We start from the raw sequence: 22,643 nt of genomic DNA, 5'->3' as shown, positions 1-22,643 counted from the left end.
TAGCAAAAATGCAGTTTAGGCATTCACAATGCAATTATTCAAGCCAATATATTCAGTAAATGCTTAATGAAAAAATAAAGTAATGGAAAGCTAGTATGGATAGCTGTATAGTGAGAAAAGCCACCAGGCTGCTCCTCCTTGTGCTAATTACACTCTGGAGTCTGAGTCTATTGCCAAAGATGCTTGATACAGCTACACATCAAAAAATGTCAAAGAAAAAACTAAAAGAAGTTGAAGAGCTCTTAACACAATGGAAAGAGCTGAGTTTAAAGAAGTATTTTGCATAACAGCTTATTGTTCAGAAAAACACCTAACTCCTCCGCAAAACAAGCTGCACATTAGGGCACAAACATTGATCAAGATTTTCCCCAGACCCAAGTGTTCCTAATACCTAGTTCCTCACTTCTGAGGAGAACCAATCCATTTCCTGAATAATGTTTTTCCGTCTGCTAAAGCGTAATACAGCGGCAACAGAATAAAATATAACTGTAGCAACACTAAACAATCTGATTCCTGATTTGGACAGACTATGAATAAATACCAAGTGGACACTGTTTACAAAGTAAACACACATGAAGTAAACAGTTATCCAATTTATGGAAGAGAAACAGTTAAAAAGCAAGGACCTTGAGGGAATCTGTATAGAATATTGCTAAAAACTGGAGAATGTAAATGATCCTAAACATCCCAAAACGACAACTTACTTTTTGCCTTTTTCTTTAAAACATCACTATGTTGAACAACGATGTCTATTCTTAACATTCCCAAAATTTATTGAAACTCATGAAGCAACAAGAAGTTTCATTATAGTTAAAGGATCTAAATTGTTTCATCTTCAATTTCCAAAATGTGAAAGGAAAAATAGAAACTTGTGTCCACAGACTGTAGTAACAGTGAAATTAATCCCTCCTAATATAAATGCATGCTGTCATTACTGACCACACAGAATTTCTTAATCATAGGTTCTATGATTTTAAGTGTGTACATCTCACTGCAACAATTCTTTAGCAAAAACAGTGTGCTTTACGTTCTCTGTGCTGCTTTATGCTGTAAAAAAGCAAAACCATTTTTACAACAAAATAGTTTATTTCATTTTGCATGCCCATAAAACGTACCAAGTAGCTTTAAGATGCACATTGCATTTCTTCCACTGATGAGGGAAGTTGAGAGGATGAACATAGGTTTTTAAAACTGCATAAACCACAAAGCCAAGCTTACACAGAACAAAGAACAAATCTAGCATTACTCAGCAAGAAGAATAGAAACATGCACGCACACATACACACCAGCAGTACTAATGATCCTAAAGGGAAAAAATACTGCTTTGTTATGCAAATACACCATTTCAAAAATTGAGAAAATTAAATGATGTCATTCAAGCTAACATCCTTACCTCAATGGAAAAGAGGCAAGAGACACCAACCCCCCCCACAAGCACTCATTTCAACGGTGTTTTGCTTAAATAGGATCCTGCAGCACTTAGCCCCAAGAAGAACTGGGGAACAAACTTCCGAACTGCTTATTTTAAAAATATAACATCTGTTTTTCCAACCTAGTTTATCTGAATAACCAATGCAATGCATGTACTATCATGTATTCACAGGTATTTCACAGAATTTCATTTATAATGCAACTTAGTTAATGGTTTCTAAATATATAAGAACAAGTATATTTTTAATTCCAATAATTTAATGTACAACAATTGAAGTGTGCTAAGAGGCACAATAAGAATTTTAAAATGTGATATAACAAATTAATTTGATACTTAACAAGAGTAAATGCATTAAGGTAGCTTCATGTTATTACTCATCTTAAAAAAAATCACGTATTCTCTTGCAGCAGTGCTTAACATTCAAATAACAGGTATTGCATATAATTGCATATAATCAACAGTTTCTTAGAATTGTCAAAGCACTTCAATTTTAAAGGAAAAACCCAAAACACATGCAGACTTACTATACAGCCGCATGAACAACAATTTAATCATAATGAGTAAACTCCAGAAATCAAAGCTATTCTACCAGCATTCTCCATAGTTTCATGAACGATACCGAAAGTCACCTACACTTCTGTAAACCTGCATTACCCTCTGATCTCAGTATGCTGTAGCAGCTAGCTTTAGCTGATACACTTCAAAGTGAATTAAATGCTTTTCTTCCAACTTCTTAGAAATAAATTATGCTATAGGTTGTTTTTTCTTATTAGCCTGCAGAAGTGGGTGAATGGATCACTAAAACACCAAGTATGACAAAAAAGAAACATTAGTTATCAATAGAAACCTGCCGGGTATCACCAAGCTGTTGTTATAACAGCTTTTCAGTCAATTTGGTTACAAAAGCATCTGCTTATAGAAAGTAAAACTCTAATGAGGTACATCAGGAAAATAAACACTGAAGCTATGCTTACACAGGATGGTAGCACTCACACAGCCATATCAGAAATAAAGTGTTTTATGACTAAGACAGCACCCTATCTTGGCTTTTCCAGCCTTGACATAATCTCTAGACTACTTTAGTCACACTATAATATTCATTTTTAAGGCTTCTATTCTTCTACAAGATCTTAAAATCCCAGGTCTTGAACAATCACTGACATCAAAGTCAAAGCCTTCGATATAGACAATTCTACCTTTATCTTGAGAAAGCCCTGCTACAAAATTTTAGAAGCAGACGAGCATACAAAAGCCTCTTTAAATGCCTAGATGACCGTGTTTTGCAGCCATTTATTTCGTACATAACAAATACTAAGTCAAGCATTGTACAGCTATTATTAATCAAACACTTCTAGAGACAGATCTGCACCTTGGCTCATTTTAACAGCAAATCTAATTTGGGGGATCAGGGCATAACAGACTGCAGCTCTTTCTTTTAAAAAAAAAAAAAAGGTGACATTTGAGCAAACCTTACCAAAGAATGCTTGCCTGACTGAGGACTGACATTTCCTTTCTCTAACTTGCTTAACTAAAAAATAGGCATTCTGGCCAATTCCTACAGTACCCCAAGGCAGCTGTATATTACTTTCAGTTGCAACTTGTGAATACTTTCTTTTTCTTTCTGTCTCTTTATTTTGACATGCATATTATGTTAGCTGATTTCAATCATGTTGCATGAGTGGACGACATACCTTAAAAGATTAAGTTTTGCCACCTGGGACTATTCCAGAAATTCAGTACTTTATAGCATCTCATACCCTTCTTCATCCTCTTTGCGCTTGCATTATCAATAATAGCTTTCTTTCCTATTTTATGCCTAACTACAAGTTGTTCAAGGCTGCAGTTGATACAAGTCAGCTTGAAGTGTCATTCCTCTTTCATTCCCATTACCCGATGTGGCTGCTCTATTGTATACAACACTCTGCTGCCATCTATTTGACAGAAAAAATACAACTGCATGAATGCCACAAGTGTTTGCCTTCCCTTTCCACCAGCTTTTTCTTCCCCTACAGCAGCTGTTAGAAGGAAAACTACCAAGGACCTTTTCATCACTTCCCTCTGCTCATCCCCAGACTTAGAAATCAGTTCAGCAATTATTTTTGCACTTAAAAAGTGCTACAATTCAAGTAGAGATGCACAAATTATATGAAAATATATCTATTAACCATTCAGTTTAACATCGTTTATGCCCTCAAACAAGATTCCAATTCTGAAATTTGTTTTGAAGCATATTTTTTTTTATGTTTACTTATGTAGCAGCAGAGCTAATTGAGAGCTTGATTTCAACAACAGCTACCTAGACCTAACGAGGGCCACAGCACTGAATGAACATGGATTCCACTGCAGCCCCCTACTACTACAACAGATTCAAAATTCAGAAGTCAGTCAGGAAGTCAAATTACGGAGCCTTAAAGCAGAAACCACACACAAAGCAGGAGATGAAGGAGTTGGTACTTTATCCGTCATCAGGGTCACAAAGATAAACACCACTTCATTCATCACAGGGCTCAGCCTGCTTTGTATGCAACTGCACAACACAGGAACAGCAGTTTTAAAATGTCCCGTACTTGCATTTGCAAGAGACACCCACTGAAGCCACAAAGAAACCTGAAAGAAATCTATAATCTTCAGTTGTAGAGCCATGACATATTGCTATTTAATTTCCAAGCCATGTGGAAAAGTCCTGAGTCTGGTCCTTTTGACATCTGACTAAAATCTGAAATACTTTTTAGTTTTTTCAAAAACATGATTATTTACATGTATCATGTAAAAAAAAAAAAATGAAAGCAAATTATTAGTAAAAATGTGCTTTGCATTTATCCTGGAAGTGATCCGTAAGAAAAAATGAAGGCAGAGATCAAAAAAGCAAAACCCTAACAAGTTATCATAGAAACCACAAATAAAGGTTACTGGAATCCAAAAAGCATACAAACTCGTGCTGTTTTCTAGAGAAGGGGGGGGGGGGGGGAAATTCCCTGGGAGCATGGGCAGGGAGAAGATTTTTGTTGAGGGAAGGGGGCAGGTAAGGAGAAAGTGAGAGAGGTGGAATAGCAGGGCACAGAGACAATACTAGCACACAACAGTCATGAGATATTCTGTGGTGTTAAAACATGCCCATAAACCTAACACCCTAATTTTCTCATTGGTATTGACATAAAGAGTACTTGGTTTGGAGAGCTATTTGTTAATGCTTATATTTGCTAATAACTCTAATACATACTAGTAACACCGAGCGTGTTATTCCATTGTTCTTTTCATGTATTCACAGCCATAATACCTGTATTTAGCTATTAAAGTTAATCTGCTTAATAAAATTAATAGTCGCGCTAAGCTACTAAACATTTTGGTTTAGATCTATTTAGTCTGACCATACAGGCCACAATTACAAAGACTGTGTGAAGTGCCATAAATATTTAGTGGGTCAAATGAAGAACCATACAAAATGGCAATTGTTACTTATTACTGGAATTGCCTTTCTTTCTAGGCCACACACAAAATCTGTTTGAACAGGTAATATAAGTATTACATTAAAAAAAAAACACGCAGAATAATCCAAGTGTAAAACTAGCTAAAATTTGATTGCTTAAAAGGAGTCGGATTGCTTAAGGAGTTTGTAAACTACACACAGAAGAACACTGTATGCAGGCGTTAGAAAGCAGCACTCAGGAGGCTTATTCTGCCCTCTGGTGCACTACAACTTCATCCCACAAGGACACAGCATCCTGGACAGAACTCAGGAAAACACCCGAGTAATTCTAACAGCCTGAAATTAAAGTGGTTATAGAGTGTGCTGAGCTACATTAAGACTGTTCAGCACTTTACAGGATCGTATCCTTAGTACCTACCCAGTACCAGCAAAAGCAATAAAGCATTCTGGGGGACAGAAAGTAGCCCAGCCAACTCTTATGCCTCTGTGTTTACAGCAGAGAGACTAATTGCCCTGGCTAATAACCAAATCACCATCACATGAGGCAGTGTAAAAGCATTGAATTTGCTGTTTTGCATAACAATTTTCTTGCAAGGCTGTGTTTGTGAGGCTGGTGTTACAAGCTGCCACGACCAACAAACAGATGACAGGAGATGGACAGGTACCCAAGCATGCCACAGAGCATATTACTAGAGGGCTGCACAGGGAGACCCTAAGCAGAAGTACCCAGGGGCCAAAGGTTCTCTATTTATAGCCTTGTTACAGCACAAATCAGGTTGGGGAACTAACTTCTTGGCTAATAACGCGAATGGCCATACATGCTAAATTAGGAGCAATTTGATATCATCTTGAGACAATAAAATATTCTATAAAGCATAACTATAAAATTCTTCAACTCCACAAAATTAAGGTACACTAGGCCTACTTTTGCCTATGATTAAGTATTACATCTCTACAAAAGAGTGCTCCTAATATTCTTTTCAATTAGGTAGACTGGATCTTGTTACACAAAACAGCCAAACTACTTGTTTTATAAAATGCAAAAACTTCCTTTGTTTTCCAAGCAGCTGTGAGCTTCTGCGACATTTATAACAAAACCTACGCAATAAAGCTACAGCAGAACACGGTATACTGAACAATAAGATCCATGAGGTACAGTATACAGACCATTCATTCTGCAAGATGTAATGCACAATTTAAGCCTTGTTACTAATTCAGTATTTTAGAAAAAATCCAATCAATTCCTTGAGTTACCTAGCCTGCAATTTCATACAGGTGACACTGCAAACTAAAAAACAACTTTTGCCACAAGTCAGCACTGCAGAACTGGAACTATCTGCGTAAATATACAGTTAGAATACGAGCACAGAAGTGGCACTAAGATTACTGATTGGTATTTATTTGTGATAAAAATCCACCCTACAAAGTAGCGGGAAACATTTCTGTTTAACATGGACTACAATACTAAAACACATCTCCAGCACAAAAAAAGAAGAACTATTTTAAGAACTAATCTACCAAATAGGCAATGCCTAAGTTAAAGTTACTTCAGTGCAATGTGACTGAGATGGTTAAAGCTAAACCAAACCAAGCTTAAGGATTTTCAAAATGAGGGTCCTAGCAAAGAGCTGCTTTGTCCAGAATGCATGTTCCCCCAGCCTAGCTAAAAGACTTTGAAACTATCGCAGAACTGAATCAGGAGACTTTGGTTCTCAGTTCTGCCTTACTTCTGGGTTATGCTATTTAAGGTTGTGTCTTGACCTTCTTCATAGCTAAGTACTCACCAGACGCACTATGGAAGCAGCTTCTTCATGAGACCACCTCAGGGTGACATTCTCTCCTACACTGATTTTTATCAAATTTTCAACTATTTAACTATATGAATTATAAAGCGGGTGAGGAAAGCGAACTGTCCCTCTAGTATCTCTGATAAAACCTGCAAGAGAGAGACAACAATATTTCTAAGTATTTGATACACTTGTACCCTGAACAGAAGGACGCTAGCTTCGAGGCTGTGTCCCAAACACTGCCTTCCTCACCATAAAGTAACACAGCACCACATGTCCCCAGCAGTGTTCAAAAGCACTGTTACAACTGCAGGAAAATGGAACCTATAAGAGCATGGTGGGAAGTAAGGAGGAAGCCCTGTCTTCCATAAGGTTCTGGACTCCTCAAGCCAGGAGCAGTCCAGGTACGCAAGCAGGCTTTACAACATGTAGTAGGAAGGCTTTCTTCAGCGAACTACAAGAAACTTTACATTTATAGGCTTTGGCCCTCATGGAGGACTTTCACCATCCTCATATCTGTTGTAGGAACAACACAGCAGGGCACAAGCAATCCAGAAGGTTTCCTGAGCACATTAATGATAAGCTCCTGACATACGTGACTGAATAACCAACAAGGGGAAATGCTATAAAGACCTGATTCTTACAGGCATGGAAGAACTAGTTAGGGCATCCTTGGCTGCAGTGTCTGAGACTGTGGAGTTCATCGATCCTGAGAGGAGGGTTCACGACATGAAGCAGGACGACAATCCTGAACCTTAAAAGAGCAAATTTTGGACTGTTCAGAGATCTGCTTGGTACCGTACTATTGGATACAGCCCTCAAAAGATGAGGGATCTAGAAGAACTCACTGATTTTCTAAGATCTCCTCTTCCATGCTCAAGAACAGTCCATCCCAATGCCACCACTACCATTCCATCCAACCCCACTACTGTGAGCTGAAAATTAATTCCTGCACATCTCCTAACACCCATATGTTTACAAGGAATTAAAACTAATTAAAACTGAGCAGAATGTAAACTAAAGATGAAGAAAAGAAACTTGTACACATCTTGCCAGGTAAAGAACGGAGCATTTACTGACTTTTTAAACATAGTTATATGCAAGTAAGATACTGCCCTTCAATGTTGCATGTGTAAGGAACACCCATCACAGAAAAGCCAACTTGTTTTCATCTCATAAAACACATTTGCTATAAAATTTCTACCAACAAACCGCAACATTAAGTAGGCAAAATCCAGGTTGCTAACTCAATGCAATTTAAAGAAGTAAATGGAACACTTGTGGCTATCTGCACTACAGACCCATGGGACTAGACTATTTAATACATGGCTACTAGGATAACAACAGCACCAAAACTGGAGTCGTTTCTTCAGTCCTATATGTAACTGCTCAGTGCAGTTTAAAGTGCTGAAAGCAAAAGACCATCAATACAACACAACTCAAAGTATAAATCTTACAGCATAGTCAACAGTGGCAGAATCCTTGTCCTTTAGAGAAAAATAGTTCCAAGTTTACATCTGTGTGCATCTACTGAAACACTATGAAGAAGGGACTCTTTAGCCAACCTAGCATTTGGATAATTGAACTTGAAGGCATTTAACAGATGGATACAAGCAGAGTTTTGGTAACTATTTAGGTTAAGCCATCTGCATGCTACCTATGCACAATAAACTGTTATTATTTAGAGTCAATACACTGTAAACAATTACTCCAACAAAACTTCAATGAAAACAAATCATGATTAGCACAGTGGATTCCCAAAGCACCAAAAGCAAGAGCAGCAAGACATACAAAGACTGGATGGAGAACATGAGGCTAAGTTGCCTATTTAGTTGCTACAAAGTGAAATGTGCTACTGTTTTCTGAACACCCAGTGCGGAAGTTACTGTAGGGATAGCTAATCCCCATTCCTCATCAAAACAGACAGGAATGCACACTGGATAATTTGTTCCTACTGATGATATCATTCTGTTAAGTTTAGTGTTTTTAATCATGAGTAAGTTTCAGCCTTCTCTCACTTTCTCCCATGCACAAGATCAGATCAGCCTCTCAGTGACCTACTTTATGAGTCATAATCCTCACTATTTATGATTCAGAAAAACGTCTTCTCTGACAGTATTTCCCAGACTACCGTGGGTTCATTCCAAGAACCAATTTCATCTTCATTGGTTTCCTACAGGAAACCAGACCAACTTCCTATTATTTTGTTTTCCTTCATTTCAGCATGGGCTCACATAAAACTGACTGGAAGTGAGAGCACTAGAAAAAAAAACTTTATCCTACATAAACACAAGCCAACATAAACACCACCGAAAAAATACTGAAGACGTCACTGGTTGAAAGTGACCTGAATGTGAAGCAAACTATGATTAGAAGACTTTTTCTTCCTTCCCCAAACATGATGAATGCAGGTAGAAGGGGTAAATTTACATAAGCAAAGTTTAAGGGCAAGAAATGTTCAGTTTGGAGTGAAGACATTCACTTCTAACAGGTTTTCAAGTTCTCACCCCTCTCCTCTTCTAACACTGGGAATTGTTTTAAAACTGTAAAGACTGTTGAACAGCTCTGTCAGGCTTGGGGTACCTAGGTTCTTCCCCCAGCTGCAACAGCAGAAGCGTTACTGGAGATGTTAGGAAGCACAATAAGCACCCCCTAAAGAAGCCCCTGCCTAGACTTCACCTACGTGCAGCAGAGCTTCTTAGCATTGTTTAAGTATTGGTCTGCTGCATTCAAGCTAGCTTCTGAAAAAGCTGTTTCGATGTCTCTTCACTGTGCTCCAAAGCATTTTGGATCTCTAAAAACCAAGACTCAACGCCAGATCCACACTGGCTCAGAAAGTTCATCCAGTGAAATACTTGAGGAATCAACTTTCCCAGAGCCCATGGCAGCGTTATGCAAGAACCTACTGCTGCATAACCACCACCACCCCTTTACTACCCCCCAGTGCTGTGATTTGAGCTGCTGGCAGATGCAGCAACCATATGGATATAGTTTGGGTCTAGAACATCAGAACCATGTTAACGATCCCTAGGGGCACGAGCCAATTCCACAGAGATTGTTAACCAACGCACTGGTTTAAGAAGCAAAGTGCTGGAACACCCAACCATAGGCTGCAAATAACTTGCAAGGTTTGCTGGTTCAGGTTTCATTCTGCAAAGCAGCAGATAAACTGCCTTCTGGACCGGAGCTGCCCTTGGAGTCATGTAGCCTTGTTCCTCCGATGCTGTACCCAAGCTAATAAACCTAACCAGACCCATGTGTAGCACAGAGCAAACTGGATAATTCAATCATGCAAGCAATTTGAAAACAAGATTATTCCCATTTCATCTCTATATTCTGCTGTATGCCTTGTCAATAGCTGGAGTCTTTCAGCATGATTTCCTCATGGGTTTCAAGACTTGTGGGTTGACAGGAGCGACACATTGCTTTTTGCAGGAAGGCTGACTTACAAAACCGAAGCCAAACTCATTTTCATAAAGCTAAATGCTCCTTCAGTTTTCCCCTCAAGAAAGGCTAGGGAATTTTACGGCTTAAGAATACATTTTGTTGTGGTTTAACCCAACAGGCAGCTAAGCACCACACAGCCATTCACTCACTTCCCCCAGGTGGGATGGGTGAGAGAATCTGCAAAAAGGTAAAACTTGTCAGTTGAGATAAAGACAGTTTAATAGGACAGAAAAGGAAGGGAAATTAATAATAATAATAGAATACACAAAGCAAGAGATGCACAGTGCACGTGCCCATCACCTGTTAACCAACGCCCAGCCAGTCCCCAAGCAGTAGCAGCCTCCTGCCCATCCAACTCCCCCAGTTTTATTGCTCATCATAACACCAAATGGTACAGGGCATCCCTTTGGCCAGTTTGGGTCATCTGAACTGGTTCCCTTCTCTCACAGCTTCTAGTGCAGCCCCAGCCTCCTCCTGGCAGGGCAGTGTGAGAAGCTGGAAAGTACTTTACTCAGTGTAAGCCCCACTCAGAAACAACTAAAACATTGGTTGTTATCAGCATTATTCTTATCCCAAATCCAAAACACAGCACCATACCAGCTACTAGGAAGAAAATTAACTCTATCCCAGCTGAAACCAGGACACTTTCCTATTGCACACATTTAGGAAGGATGTAAGCATAACAATTTGCTACTTGGCCATCAGTTTTAGTTTGTAATCACAACATGGAGTCTGAATGAGGTTTTGCAAGTTTACCCATTAGTGAACTGAGTTGAAAATAAAGCAATATAGCCTAACATATGCAACATGCAAATGAAAGTTGTCTGCTCTACTGTTCATACTCCATTGTGATACAGCAGTATTTGCCCTGGTCGAGTTGTTTCAGTTTACATAACTTGACTTTCCAACCAAAAGTAGTAATAACGCCATAAGTGGTAGCAAAGATGTTTTCTCTCTATATAGGTCAGTCTTTCAAAAAATACTATGTGTATGAAAACTGGTATACGTGAAGCATTTCTGCAAATGACAGATATATGCATCAATTTTAATGCAAATAGAATAATGTGGTTCTAACCATAGTCTGACCTAGCTATATATTGCACAGATTTTCCACAAGGGTTGATCCGTGGAATGCTATGCAGCAGAAGTTGTTTCAAATAGTAGAAAAATTAGACTTCTAAACCTAGAGATTTTGTTGATAGTGGTAATTTAACCCGACCAATTCTGATATCTTATTATATATTCAGTACCAAAACTCATGCAATAATTCAGCACCAGAGAAAACACAACTATCTTGATTTAAGGCAATATTTAAAATGTTAAAGTGTTATTAAAATTGCTATAAATGCTGCAGGCCAAAACAATCAAAGCAGTATGCCACCAGCAATGAACATTCTTCATTCTCAGTGCTAGACATTACTTACTTTAACATGGCTCTGAGCTCCCAGGTTGTATATCTCAGTAGGTTTGACTTCGTTAATGATCTTCACCAGGCAGGTGCTGTCCGTGAGGTCACCATAGTGCAGCTTCATGTCTTCAGAGTTTAAGAACACACCATTAATACACTTTAATGCCAAAACAATACAGCATTCTTTGTCCAGACCCTATTCCAAGTTCAAAAGTCCAAATAAACACTTATTGGTAAAAGTTAAGAGAACATTGGATAAGTAAAATTTTGCTTTTCTTCTTCTTTAGGCACAGTAATTATATCCCTGCAGGAGTAATAAATATCATTTTAGATTATCGTTTGAATAATATGATTTACCTAGCAACATTTACATCATCTCTTCAATAGCTTACACTTCATTAACCCAAGTTATATAAATTTGATCAATGTCATACTGAATTTCAACAACACACAAAAAAAGAGCATTTTAGTTTGGGGCTTCCAATCTTTCTTTTGCAGACATTTTCATGAACTTAGGCATACATGACAGCTTTCTCCTCCTTTTCAAAATGATACCCATGTTTAAGCCCCTCAACGAAAATAATTTCATAACACAGCTAACAAAAAACGGTACAAAAATGCCTAGGCTTCCTGTAAGGTGAACATTTAGGTGACATTAGTGTACAATTCAGTGCATTACAACTGATTTTGTATTTTACAGATCTAGATACACAATGGAAAGTCATTTCAGAGAAAATTATAACTATCAATAAAACATTCTTCATAGCTTTACACACAAGTCTCAAATGTGGTTAGTCAGGCAGCCATTGTTTAGATCTCAGTGTTTAGATCTTTCCTGATTGAGTTTCTAATTTGTGTGTGAAAAAGTGGGTAAGAACTAGTCCAGCTCCTGTAACAATCAATACAGCAGGTTGCGATGGCTTATTAATTTGTTCATGGTTTCAGACTAACCTGTTAAGATCTCATCCAAAAGTGAAATTCGCTCTGATAAAAACAGGTCTTACTTTTCTCTTTAAAAACAAGCAAATAAATTATATCAACACACTGCTACTCACATATTTATTCAAAAAAAGAAAAATGTTGCAACTATAGATGAATTAGCCTTTACACTTAGATGCCATATTTACATTTATTTTCATTTGATAATGTTTTTGACTGTATTCAATTTGTGTTTACATTTCCTTTTTATCTTGGAGATAAGGCCATCATATTTCAGTACAATTCAGCTATCTTCTCACTTGACTGATCACTTTTTTGGGGGCAGTATCATCCATAGATGTAACCATCTTTCAACCCCCAACCTAAAACACAAGGTTTATTACGAGAGACCACCATTTTTAAAACACTGTTCAGATATGCCAGTTGCATTTTTAAGCTGGCGCTTTTTCTTTTAAATAGCTTAAGAAGGCAAGTAACAGGTCACAGTTCTCAGATGTTCAGTTTTGCACATTCTTCCTGTTTCAACAGGTGATTAAGGCTCTTCAAGTTGATAAAGTCATAGAGTCCAACAGGCCACAATATATTCCTGAAATCTGCTTGTACGTATGCATTGCTTGAAAAAAGATAGTTCTGAAAAAGACTTCAGACCCAGCTGAAGCTGTGGCTAACAAGTAAGACACATTATCATTCTCTTAAAAAAATAACTGACTAAATTTGAGGGATGGAAAGAAGCTCTCTGCATACACATCTATTAACCACAATGTAAACTACCTTCATTACTGCCACAAATTCTACATGAAAGATCCCCACCATATTTCCACTTGCAGGGAATTCAACTCTTCTGCTTCCAAAATGAAATTCAAGTTCTGCCCATGGACTGCAGCATTCACAACATCCCAAACAGTTGTTAAACAAAAACATTTGGATTTGATGTTAATCTGTAATCCTCAAAACTGCTGGCGTTCAGATCACCGTCAGGACTGCTGCATTTTTCCGACAACACTGAATAGAGATCACTAGCAAGCATTACTTAAGTGTTTTCTCTGATGGCAGTTGCTACTTCTTTCAAGACAACTCCATGGGCTGGTGGGAGCAGTGAAGAATTGAAATGCACCAGAAAAGAAAGCTTCCCCTAGGCAACAGGGGCAGTCCTGTTCTTCCTCTTCTTACTTCATCTGGGAGTTAAATGCAATCTCCCTGAGTGCTGGGCCATCCTTCTGGAGAGAAGGTTTTGGAGAAAGATGCCGTTACAAGAAGAGGCTCCAGATCTGAAAGAACGGCTTTCTCCCCTGGCTCAGCAGCAGCAGAGCAAAAAAGAGGTGCCACAGAAGAGCTCCCTCTTCATATGCCAAGGACATCCACTTCTGCCATCATCCCCAGGCCAGAGAGCAGTCTTGGAGCTTCCCAAAGGGAAGGGAGGCTGCCAGCTGGGTTGAGCTAAGCAGAGATGCTCTCCCATGATTAATTTATATTTAAAGCTCTCACTGTGTGCCTATTTTGGTCTACCATCATCCTCAAAGTTTCTTTGTTGAATGCCTTTTTTGAAGGGTAGGTCTTGTTCATTTTCTGACCCATGAGAAAAAGAGGTCTTTCAAGAGTAATATGCTAAGTGGGAAGGCCTACTAGAAACGGGGTTTATTTGGTGCAAAAACTTATAAATACAGATTAAATGTCAACACCTTTGGGTAAGCACTGGTAGATATTAATAAAGTTGTTAACAAAGTTGTCCAATCTAAAAGCCTCCTCATCAAGCAGTAGCTGCAGGGCTTGCTTCAGGGAACCTTGTTTTCCTTCCTGTTTTTCCTGCTTTTTTGGGATGAAGAGAATCACTGTCTATGAAGATCATCTACCCCCTGCAATGTGTAATCAGTTCTTCATGGGAAGAACACGCGGCAAGCAAGTTTAGAGTTTGTTCACATCAACTACTATTGCTTCTTTGCTTCCTCTAGTACTGCCTGGAAACTCATTGTTTCAAACCAGTTGCCATGGAGCAGCCTTTCCTGAGATTCCAAATGCAATTCCTCCTCTTTCAATTCACATGGCTACATTCTTCAGTTAAAGGAAAATGAGATAAGTGGGGTGAAACACTCCAGGTCTGCTTTCTTTGTTCCCTTCTATCCCTTTCCTTAAATGTTTGTAGGCATACTATTTGTGATATACATTTTCCTCTCAAATCACTTTTCATATTCACAAGATGGTCCTCACAACATATCGTCCCTTTTATGTATTTATTTATTTAGCCTGATTTTACCTTGTAAGCCATAAATTTAAGTCATGGGATACAGTTCTTATGTTTCCCTTGTTGGAAACACAGGGTTCAGTATTCTTCATGAAGATATTTTAAGCAGCAACGTACAGTAAGTAGTAACTATTCACAGTGAATTCCACTGAAGTCATGTCCAAAACATTTTTTTAGAGAGACATGCAAAGAATCAAGTCAAATCTAAAAGATGCATTATTTGTTACAATTTGTTAAATTATGTTCTGTTGGACCATCGTGGGAAGCAGACTTCAAAAGACATGAGATTTGCTTATGGCACAGAGATATTTAGAGATAACACCTCAAATGGGAAGGCTTTCTTTAAGGCAGTGTCAGCATGCACAACTTTACAAAATGCGCATAGCATGTAGAACTACATTTTCATTCAAAAGCTCAGTCCTCTAAACGTCTGCTGAACCGGAACCATCAAATAATTCTTCTCCTCATTAAACAAAGAGTTAACTTCTCCTTACAGTAAGATACCTTGAAACAACTGAGTGTGCACTAAAGTGTAATCATTTCTGATCTCCAAATCATCAGCAAAGTACACAGTAAATTATTTTCAGCACATTTCCAAGAGTAATGCTTTTCCTTCAGGAAAAATGGGTACTTGTTTCCATGGATGGGGATATTTTGAAGGTTTGAGCATTCATTCTTCCTGTCATCAGGAAGAACTGATCACATTTTATTTATGTTACATAAGGCTGTCCTCAGACCTCCATCAGGTACTAAGAAGCTCATGATGAAACAGAAGTGGGGTGAAGAACATCACTAACATTTTACCCCTCCAAGAAGGTTCATGCAATAAATAGGAGGTTGCTGGGTGAACTGAAGAACCAAATAAATACATCTTCTTGATACAAGTTGTTCTAGAAACAGTTCTGAGGAGAGCCCACTAACATATCACGTTATTCTCTTACTGTATCTCTTACTGTACAATATTTTGTACAGTGTAAGTGGGACTAGCTCCATTGTGAAGAATCTGTCAAAATATGGCCCAGAAAACTATTAAGGGAGACCACAAAACTAAAAGAAAACTAGCAATTAAACAAATACCTATTTAAACATGAGATTTCATGCTGTCAGTGATGTAAAAGCCTATTTAGCTGCATCAGTAACACATTGGTAAATAATTTTTAGGTAAAATGTTTAAGATACCTGCCTCAAACATTTTAGTGTTCTAATATCTCAATGTTTTCAAATTTTTATAGCTCTTTGGAGGGCCAGCCACTTTGTAATTGCTACAACTTATGCAAGAACCACATTAGTATTTCTGCCTAACAAAAAGTGTCTTCCTGTGCCCTTCATGTTTTCCCCTCTTGGTAATACACCCACACAAATGTATATACTTTGTCACATTTTGATCATAGAAAAATAATTACTTTCCTAAGATAGAAGCTAACATAACGGGAGGCTTAGCTATTAAGTGGTTTTTTGTGGTTTTTTTTTGTTTTGTTTTTTTTGTTTTGTTTTTAAATAACAAATCCTATATGAAGCATGGCTTAAAAATAACTACTAGTTAATACAATTCAGTCAGAGGAAACTGGGATTCCCTTCCTGCGTCTGGGAACCTTTCTTCACCAAACAAACAGACTAAAAAACCATTAAATATAAAAACAAAGTCTTACTTCCTTCAGTGTGAGCCTGCGGATTCTTATAGAGATGTTCAATCCGGCCTGTATTAAAGGAACTGGATCGACGAACGATTCCATGCACCTGGGGGTTAAACAAGGAAAAATATAAAAGGAAATAGTAAACATAAGAGGAGTAAATGATTTAAACTTTAAAACTTCTATGTTTACATTTTTGTGATATTTTAAGAACAGGAGACCTATCGTGCCTCCGTTCAGACACATGTACCTTGTCTTTCTACCAGGTAATCAGTTCTCCTCCATTCCTAAAGGCAGACCTGTAGGGTCTGAATCCTAACAAAATACTTTGAGATGTGTTACAATGTCATTTATTTTAGTACCCTTGAGTGGTTTCACCTTCTCCCTTGTTGAGACCACTAGCAGCCCAAGCATCACACACAGTACAGAAAACCCACTGAATTGCCCAGGAGCACCGTATCTCCTAGTGAGCTGAACTCGCCAGTATCACTAGAGTTGGAGAAGCAATGCGTGGATCCCAAGATAACTACTTCTACCTGGTTACAGAGAAGCCTTTCTGGAGCCAAAGGTGACAAGCATGGAAAAACTAGGAGTTGTGACTAGGGAAAGGAAAGAGGTGGGCAGAGAAGAGAGAAGGGAGGAAAATAAGGAAGAAAAAGCAGCAGCAACAAGGCCCAAATATATTTTAGAAAACAGCTGTTATTCACTCTCTGGTGTCTTGGAAGAACAGACAGAACACTCAGTCCCTTTTTTTTTTTTTTTTAACCTCATGAGTCAGTGTTCTCAGATGGGTTACAAGACACACAGGCAAGTCTAAGACTGAAACACAGGTTGGGAATTTCCTTTAACCAGCCACGATAAATAAGTTGGTAAAAAAGCAGCAGTTCTGACTAATGTTAAAAGAAAAGTCTGTTTGTGCCTAATACATTAGAGAAATTGTTCTAACACTGATGCTGTTTCTCCTTATGTAAGATAGCCCCATGCTTGCTGCCAAATTCACGTTAGCTTAGGTTACCTGATGCAGGACTTGTGTTTGCACAAGTGAAATCAAGCTTCAACATCTGACTGTTCTCCACTTCTCACTGTCCTGCATTTCTGAAGGTGATCCTTTACAATTTGAAGCATCCAATGCTTGGTTAAGTTGGTCCATCACTTCACACTCACTCCATGCTAACTTTACCTTCCTGCCGGTGAGAATACACCAGCAGGAAGAGCTGGTGGGCTGTTTTGGTTTGGTGTTTTGTTTTACACATGGCACAAGCTACAGGTATTTACACAGAGAACACTTTATTCCATCTTAAGTCTGAAATTTAACTGGAAAAAAAAAAAGGTATTTACAACCTTAGAGTGAGACCAGCTTGCTGCTTTGTGAATGACGTTTTGGTGACAAGGTCTGTAATTATAGCTGAACAGATTCATCTTTACAACGTGCACATCAATTCTATGATGCAATTTCCTTGCATAAAATTTCTATTGCCCAGCTACACCACAGCCTCATAATATAGCTTGTTCTAGCATTCAAATGCTAAACATCCTGCAACCAAGTAGAATACCTACTTCTTGAAGATCAACAGGGAACTTAGACACATGGCCACAAAAAAAAAATAAAATTGCTTCCCAAACAATGAATGTATCAATGTAAGTTTTAAGTTCTGTAGTTAAAACCCCCATCAAGATAATTTATGGAATGTGTGAACAATTTATAGAGACATATGGTTTATAAAGAAATATTTTCAAACATGACACCTCCATAAGAACTTCACTTTTGCAAAAGATGCTGGTAATACTTTGATTACTGAAATGAACATCTGTTTTGCTCAGCAAAACAAGACTTCACCATTTTAAAGTATCAAGTTATTCAAAAGGAAGTTAACCGAAATACTTCAACTGTCCTAGCAAAATCAGACATTTTAGCCTAAAATCCAGATGAGGCCTCTGATCTCTCAATTCTCTCTGAATGAAATCATGCTGAAAATCAAGTTCACACAAATGATTGACCAATAAGTCAAACCTTGCCAGCTCAAAGCTTGATGAAAGATTGCACTTGCAAGAGCTTTGAGTCAGCTGAATGACTGCGATACCAACATTTGACCAATGAGATGTGTTAAATGCAATCACCCCAGGACTTCAAAATGCTTCGAACAAATCCAGGGAGCCTCTTGCATCCAGCAATTACAAAAAAACAACCCCAGCTTTTTTTTTTTTTTTTTTTTAAACCTCCCACTCCTTTTTCTGGTATGCACATACAAGAGAAAGAAAGCCTGCCAAATGCTTAATCCATGACAGCAATATTACTGTAAAAAATGATGAAAGGTACCTTTGTCTGCATGGGACAGGTGAAATGCAAACTTTGTGACAAGCCAAAATGTGTGCAAACAGGTTAATCTAGTTAAGAATGTAAGATTGGTGGATTTTCCCTCAATAGGGCTTGATCTTTAGATAGATCACAATTTTAAAAAAATGAACAGTAAAACAAATGACCTTGGTTAGGGAGGCAATCAATCAGTTATCACATTTACCCCGGCACTGAGTTATTCAGGAACTGAGGTTTCCAGCTAGGAACACAATAAAGAATTTCAACAAATAGATGGAGATTGGAGGAACAAAGAGGAAAAACCCTCTACCCTCTTATTGTAATATTGCTACTATGAAAAAGATCCATATATTTCCATATGGGGTCAATTAATATTTCATTTTAGTTGCAGTTAGCAGTTCTCATTTCATCATGGACTAAGAAAAGAGCACATGCTTTTACCTGTAAGACAGCAGAAGCAACCACAACAATACTTCTCATCTCCAAGGGGAATGGAGAAATAGTAAAAAATACTCTATTTACAACACTGAAAAAACAGTAATTGGATCAATCAACAAAAGCAGCAGAAAGAATGTAATGAGCAAGGCAAGAGTAACCATGTGCCAAAGCACTCAAAGTGCTAACCTGCTGAGATGAGTCTTCTTACTAAGCAACAAAGCAATGTTACAACAGACATAATTAGCCAATATTAGTGAGCATTAAACTTTTACTGACCTAGAAAATACTCCATTGTGAAGAGATTAATTCGACCATCCCTTTTCTTCCTTTTTCTTCTACTATCATACCTCTGGAAGCATCTTTCATGACTGATATGGCTAGTGTTCTCAGACATATGTCCACAACAGTTCAAACCCACTGAATCATTCCATAATTATGTGATTCTTACACTGGTGGTCCACAGAAAAAAAGAAAGTGTGATTGGCAGGTTAAGTTACACGGTAGGAAAGAATCTGATTCCCTTTATTTTGAGGAAAAGGTCAATAAAATCATTTGCTAAGCAAGAATATAGTGAAAGCAAAATGCAAGGTTTTCATTAAAGTACAACTGCTGAAATTAGAGGGCCACTAGTGTCGAGAGAGACAAAAAGAACAAGAGATCCTTATTCCTTTATGCGGTACATTGCATCATAAATTATTCCCTAATTCCTTACAGTTTTGGCTCGCACAGGTTACTGTTTATCTGAGTTGGCGGGAAACATGCAAAGCAGCTATACCCTGAGGAGAAGAGGGAATCCACCAGTGGACATTAGATGATAAATAGTACAATAAGCTGGCATGATTACAGGCCGTGTTGCACATTCCTCTCTGGAGTTTTGATTTGTTATCTAGGGTTGAGTGGAAAACATACACAGAGGACAGAAGCAAAGGAAGCTAGAGCAGCGGCATCCAAGTGATTCCATCAGCCTGCAGTTGGTCACCAAGTCACTCACCTCGTAGCCTTTTTCCAGCAGGAACTCAGCCAAGTACGATCCATCCTGGGAAGAGAAAGATACAGGAAAGTGTTAGAAACACAGTGAATGGGCCTGGGAGATTTGGACTGGTTACTCTCTCAAAAAAGGGAAGAAAAATTTTGCAATGAGTTGACTGAACAGCAAGCATATACTTTGACTTCCCTAGATTTATGCACTGACCTAGAATGCTACAGATGCTTTTTGGTTAATTTTAGATTAAGAAGCAGTATATTTTAAAATAACTTGCTTACAAATGCTGGTTGAGAACTCCTGTCTCTTGAATCTCTTCCCAAGTTCCATTATAAAGTGTCTGGGGACATCTTTCCAAAATATCCTAACCGCAGCAGTTACTGAATTTGAACTATTTTGGAGATAGGGAAGGAAAAACATTTTAAAGAAATTCGTGCAAGCTTAGTGCACTGACAACGCACCAATAGACTTCTGTAACACCATGTCACACACATCTCTGGGCTCACACTCCTTCCATAAGCAGTCTAAAGAGCAATCATTCTGCCTGACCTACTGAGTTTTTCAAAAAACATCCCTAGCACACCCTATATTTATACTACCGAATACAGGTAGTGGTAATCCACAGTTTGTATATCATTGAGGGTAGAGAGGTGTTCCCCCCTCCTCTCCTCCTTTTGAATGTCTATCAAAAAAATTACAAAATTCCCCAAAAGCAAATGCTTCAAAGCACGTGTTTTCCTGGCATCACTATTGCCAGGATTTCAAAATACAGAAAGTCACATTATCCTCAAATTTCTATGTACCATCACAAATCCAGCAAAGTTCACCCCTCTGGAATGAGCGCTAACCAATGCAGTGAGTATCAGTCGTGCCCAAAGACTCTGTTTCTTTTGCTTTCTTGAGTTAATTGCTTCCTTTAATAATGTGAGAGCATTCCAGAGTCAATTGCCTTGCCTCAGGAATACCACAAAAACATGGGCTATCACCTTTGCTTACATGCTTAAGCTCTGTTATGTGTGTCTGCCCTGACATGATCCTGGCCAGAGACACCAAAGTACAAAACAGAACACACAGCTTTTTGGTCCTTTTTTTTAAGCCATGCTTCCAGAGAGCAACCTCTCACCTAACATTAAATGAACTTTTCTCATCTCAGACTGCCTAAGGAGAATAACATAGTAAAGAAAGAAATTTGAGAAGCACCAGGAGGCCCTAAAGCAGCAGGATGGCCTGTGGAGGGTAGCACATTGATGGCAAAATCATGCTTAAATCTACTCGCAATGGCAGGGTGCAGGGTACTACCGTATGTTTAAAACTCCAGCATTGCTGAAACACTGGAGCCTTGATGGTGCAAATGTTTCAGTCTTACACAGTCTAGAAGAGCCCGAAACCACAGAAGTCTCAGCTTACACATACTGCTCCCAATGTACGTACAATGTGCATGTGCTCACAACTTCCTACTCACAACTTCCCAGTGCCTGTAACCAGAACAGACCATGACACTGGTTGATCTGGAACAAAACAAGCCATGTGTGCCATGGAATCAGTGGAACAGTATGTGCTCCTGGACGTCACACAGAACAAGATCCCATCGAAGGGAGAAGCAAAGAATAGGCAATGAAAACTAGAGAAATACATGGTTGGGCCCCAAAGTCTTTAAAGTAGTTGTCTCTCTTAGTAATTACCCCAGGATTTAGCAGAGGTGGATCGGGGAAAACTCCCTAAGACCCCTTGGTTACACATTTGACCAAACTAAACAAAAAGGAGGTGAAAGTGGGAAACCCAGAGAGTGCAAAGGAGATGAAGAAAGAAAGGCTGTGATTGCTTAGGAAGTTGACGTGAAACAGACTTGACTAGGATTGAACCCTGTCAATAAGGTCTTGTTCTTCTCACCCAGGCCATTGCTCAAACTTTCCAATCGCACTGGAACATTTTGAACCAGCAGTGGCATTTGCTTCCTCTGTGCTTCCTTTCCAGGTCTATCAAGTGATAGGGCAGGGCTTCACAATGAGTGGGAAACAGGCAGCAAGTGTGAAAGCTACGGGTTTCTGGCTGTAGCACGGCACAGCTGATTTACTGTCTGCTAATCACACACAATGCAGATTCGAGCTGTCCTGCACTATGACACATTATCACAGAAAGCCCCCAACTTTCACATTTCCCTTCCTTTTCTTTTCAGTACAGCAGCTGTCAGTAAGAATGGTAATCAGAACAGCAAAGTGCCTAAGAGTTTGCAGCTTGTAAGGACAGCAGCTTCAATCTTTTCCTGACAGGATCAAAGAGCTACAAATAATTAAGCAGGATCTGTTAAGTGGTTTAAACCTACATTATGCATATAAATTCTGGTATTGAAGCTATGTATTTTCATTTATACTACAGAGCTTTCAGCGTTCCAGGATCACTAAACCAGGAAAGGAACATTAAAGGAACGTGGTAATTAGCAAGAAAGTTCAATTTTTGTTACAGGTAGCAGCTTTTGCTTCGAGTCACAAAGCCTCAGAGGACAGAAGTACTTTCCTTTGTGGAAAAAAACATCCATTTTAATAAAAGAAAATAGGCTATAAACTACTTTAGGTAGAATCGTAGAGAGACCTGGCTCCAG

The 22,643-nt window shown here is 38.6% G+C and overlaps 1 protein-coding gene across 2 annotated transcripts in view; it reads right to left on the bottom strand.

Moving 5' to 3' along the window:
• The window catches only part of GMDS (GDP-mannose 4,6-dehydratase), a 411,524-nt gene that overhangs the window by 331,149 nt on the left and 57,732 nt on the right, over positions 1–22,643 (bottom strand). Inside the window, exons 2-4 of one of the 2 annotated variants that reach the window (XM_013193585.3) lie at positions 20,054–20,098; positions 16,329–16,416; positions 11,518–11,627 (exon numbers count right to left, since the gene is read on the bottom strand). In XM_013193585.3, the coding sequence (XP_013049039.1) occupies positions 11,518–11,627; positions 16,329–16,416; positions 20,054–20,098 (243 nt within the window). The remainder of the gene's footprint in view (positions 1–11,517; positions 11,628–16,328; positions 16,417–20,053; positions 20,099–22,643) is intronic. The other variant, XM_066992543.1, reaches the window with a different exon arrangement.

Source organism: Anser cygnoides, chromosome 2 (genome assembly GCF_040182565.1).
Source record: "Anser cygnoides isolate HZ-2024a breed goose chromosome 2, Taihu_goose_T2T_genome, whole genome shotgun sequence".
Taxonomy (NCBI): domain Eukaryota; kingdom Metazoa; phylum Chordata; class Aves; order Anseriformes; family Anatidae; genus Anser; species Anser cygnoides.
The sequence above is the reverse complement of the archived record's forward strand: the minus strand, read 5'-3'. Positions and strand labels throughout refer to the sequence as shown.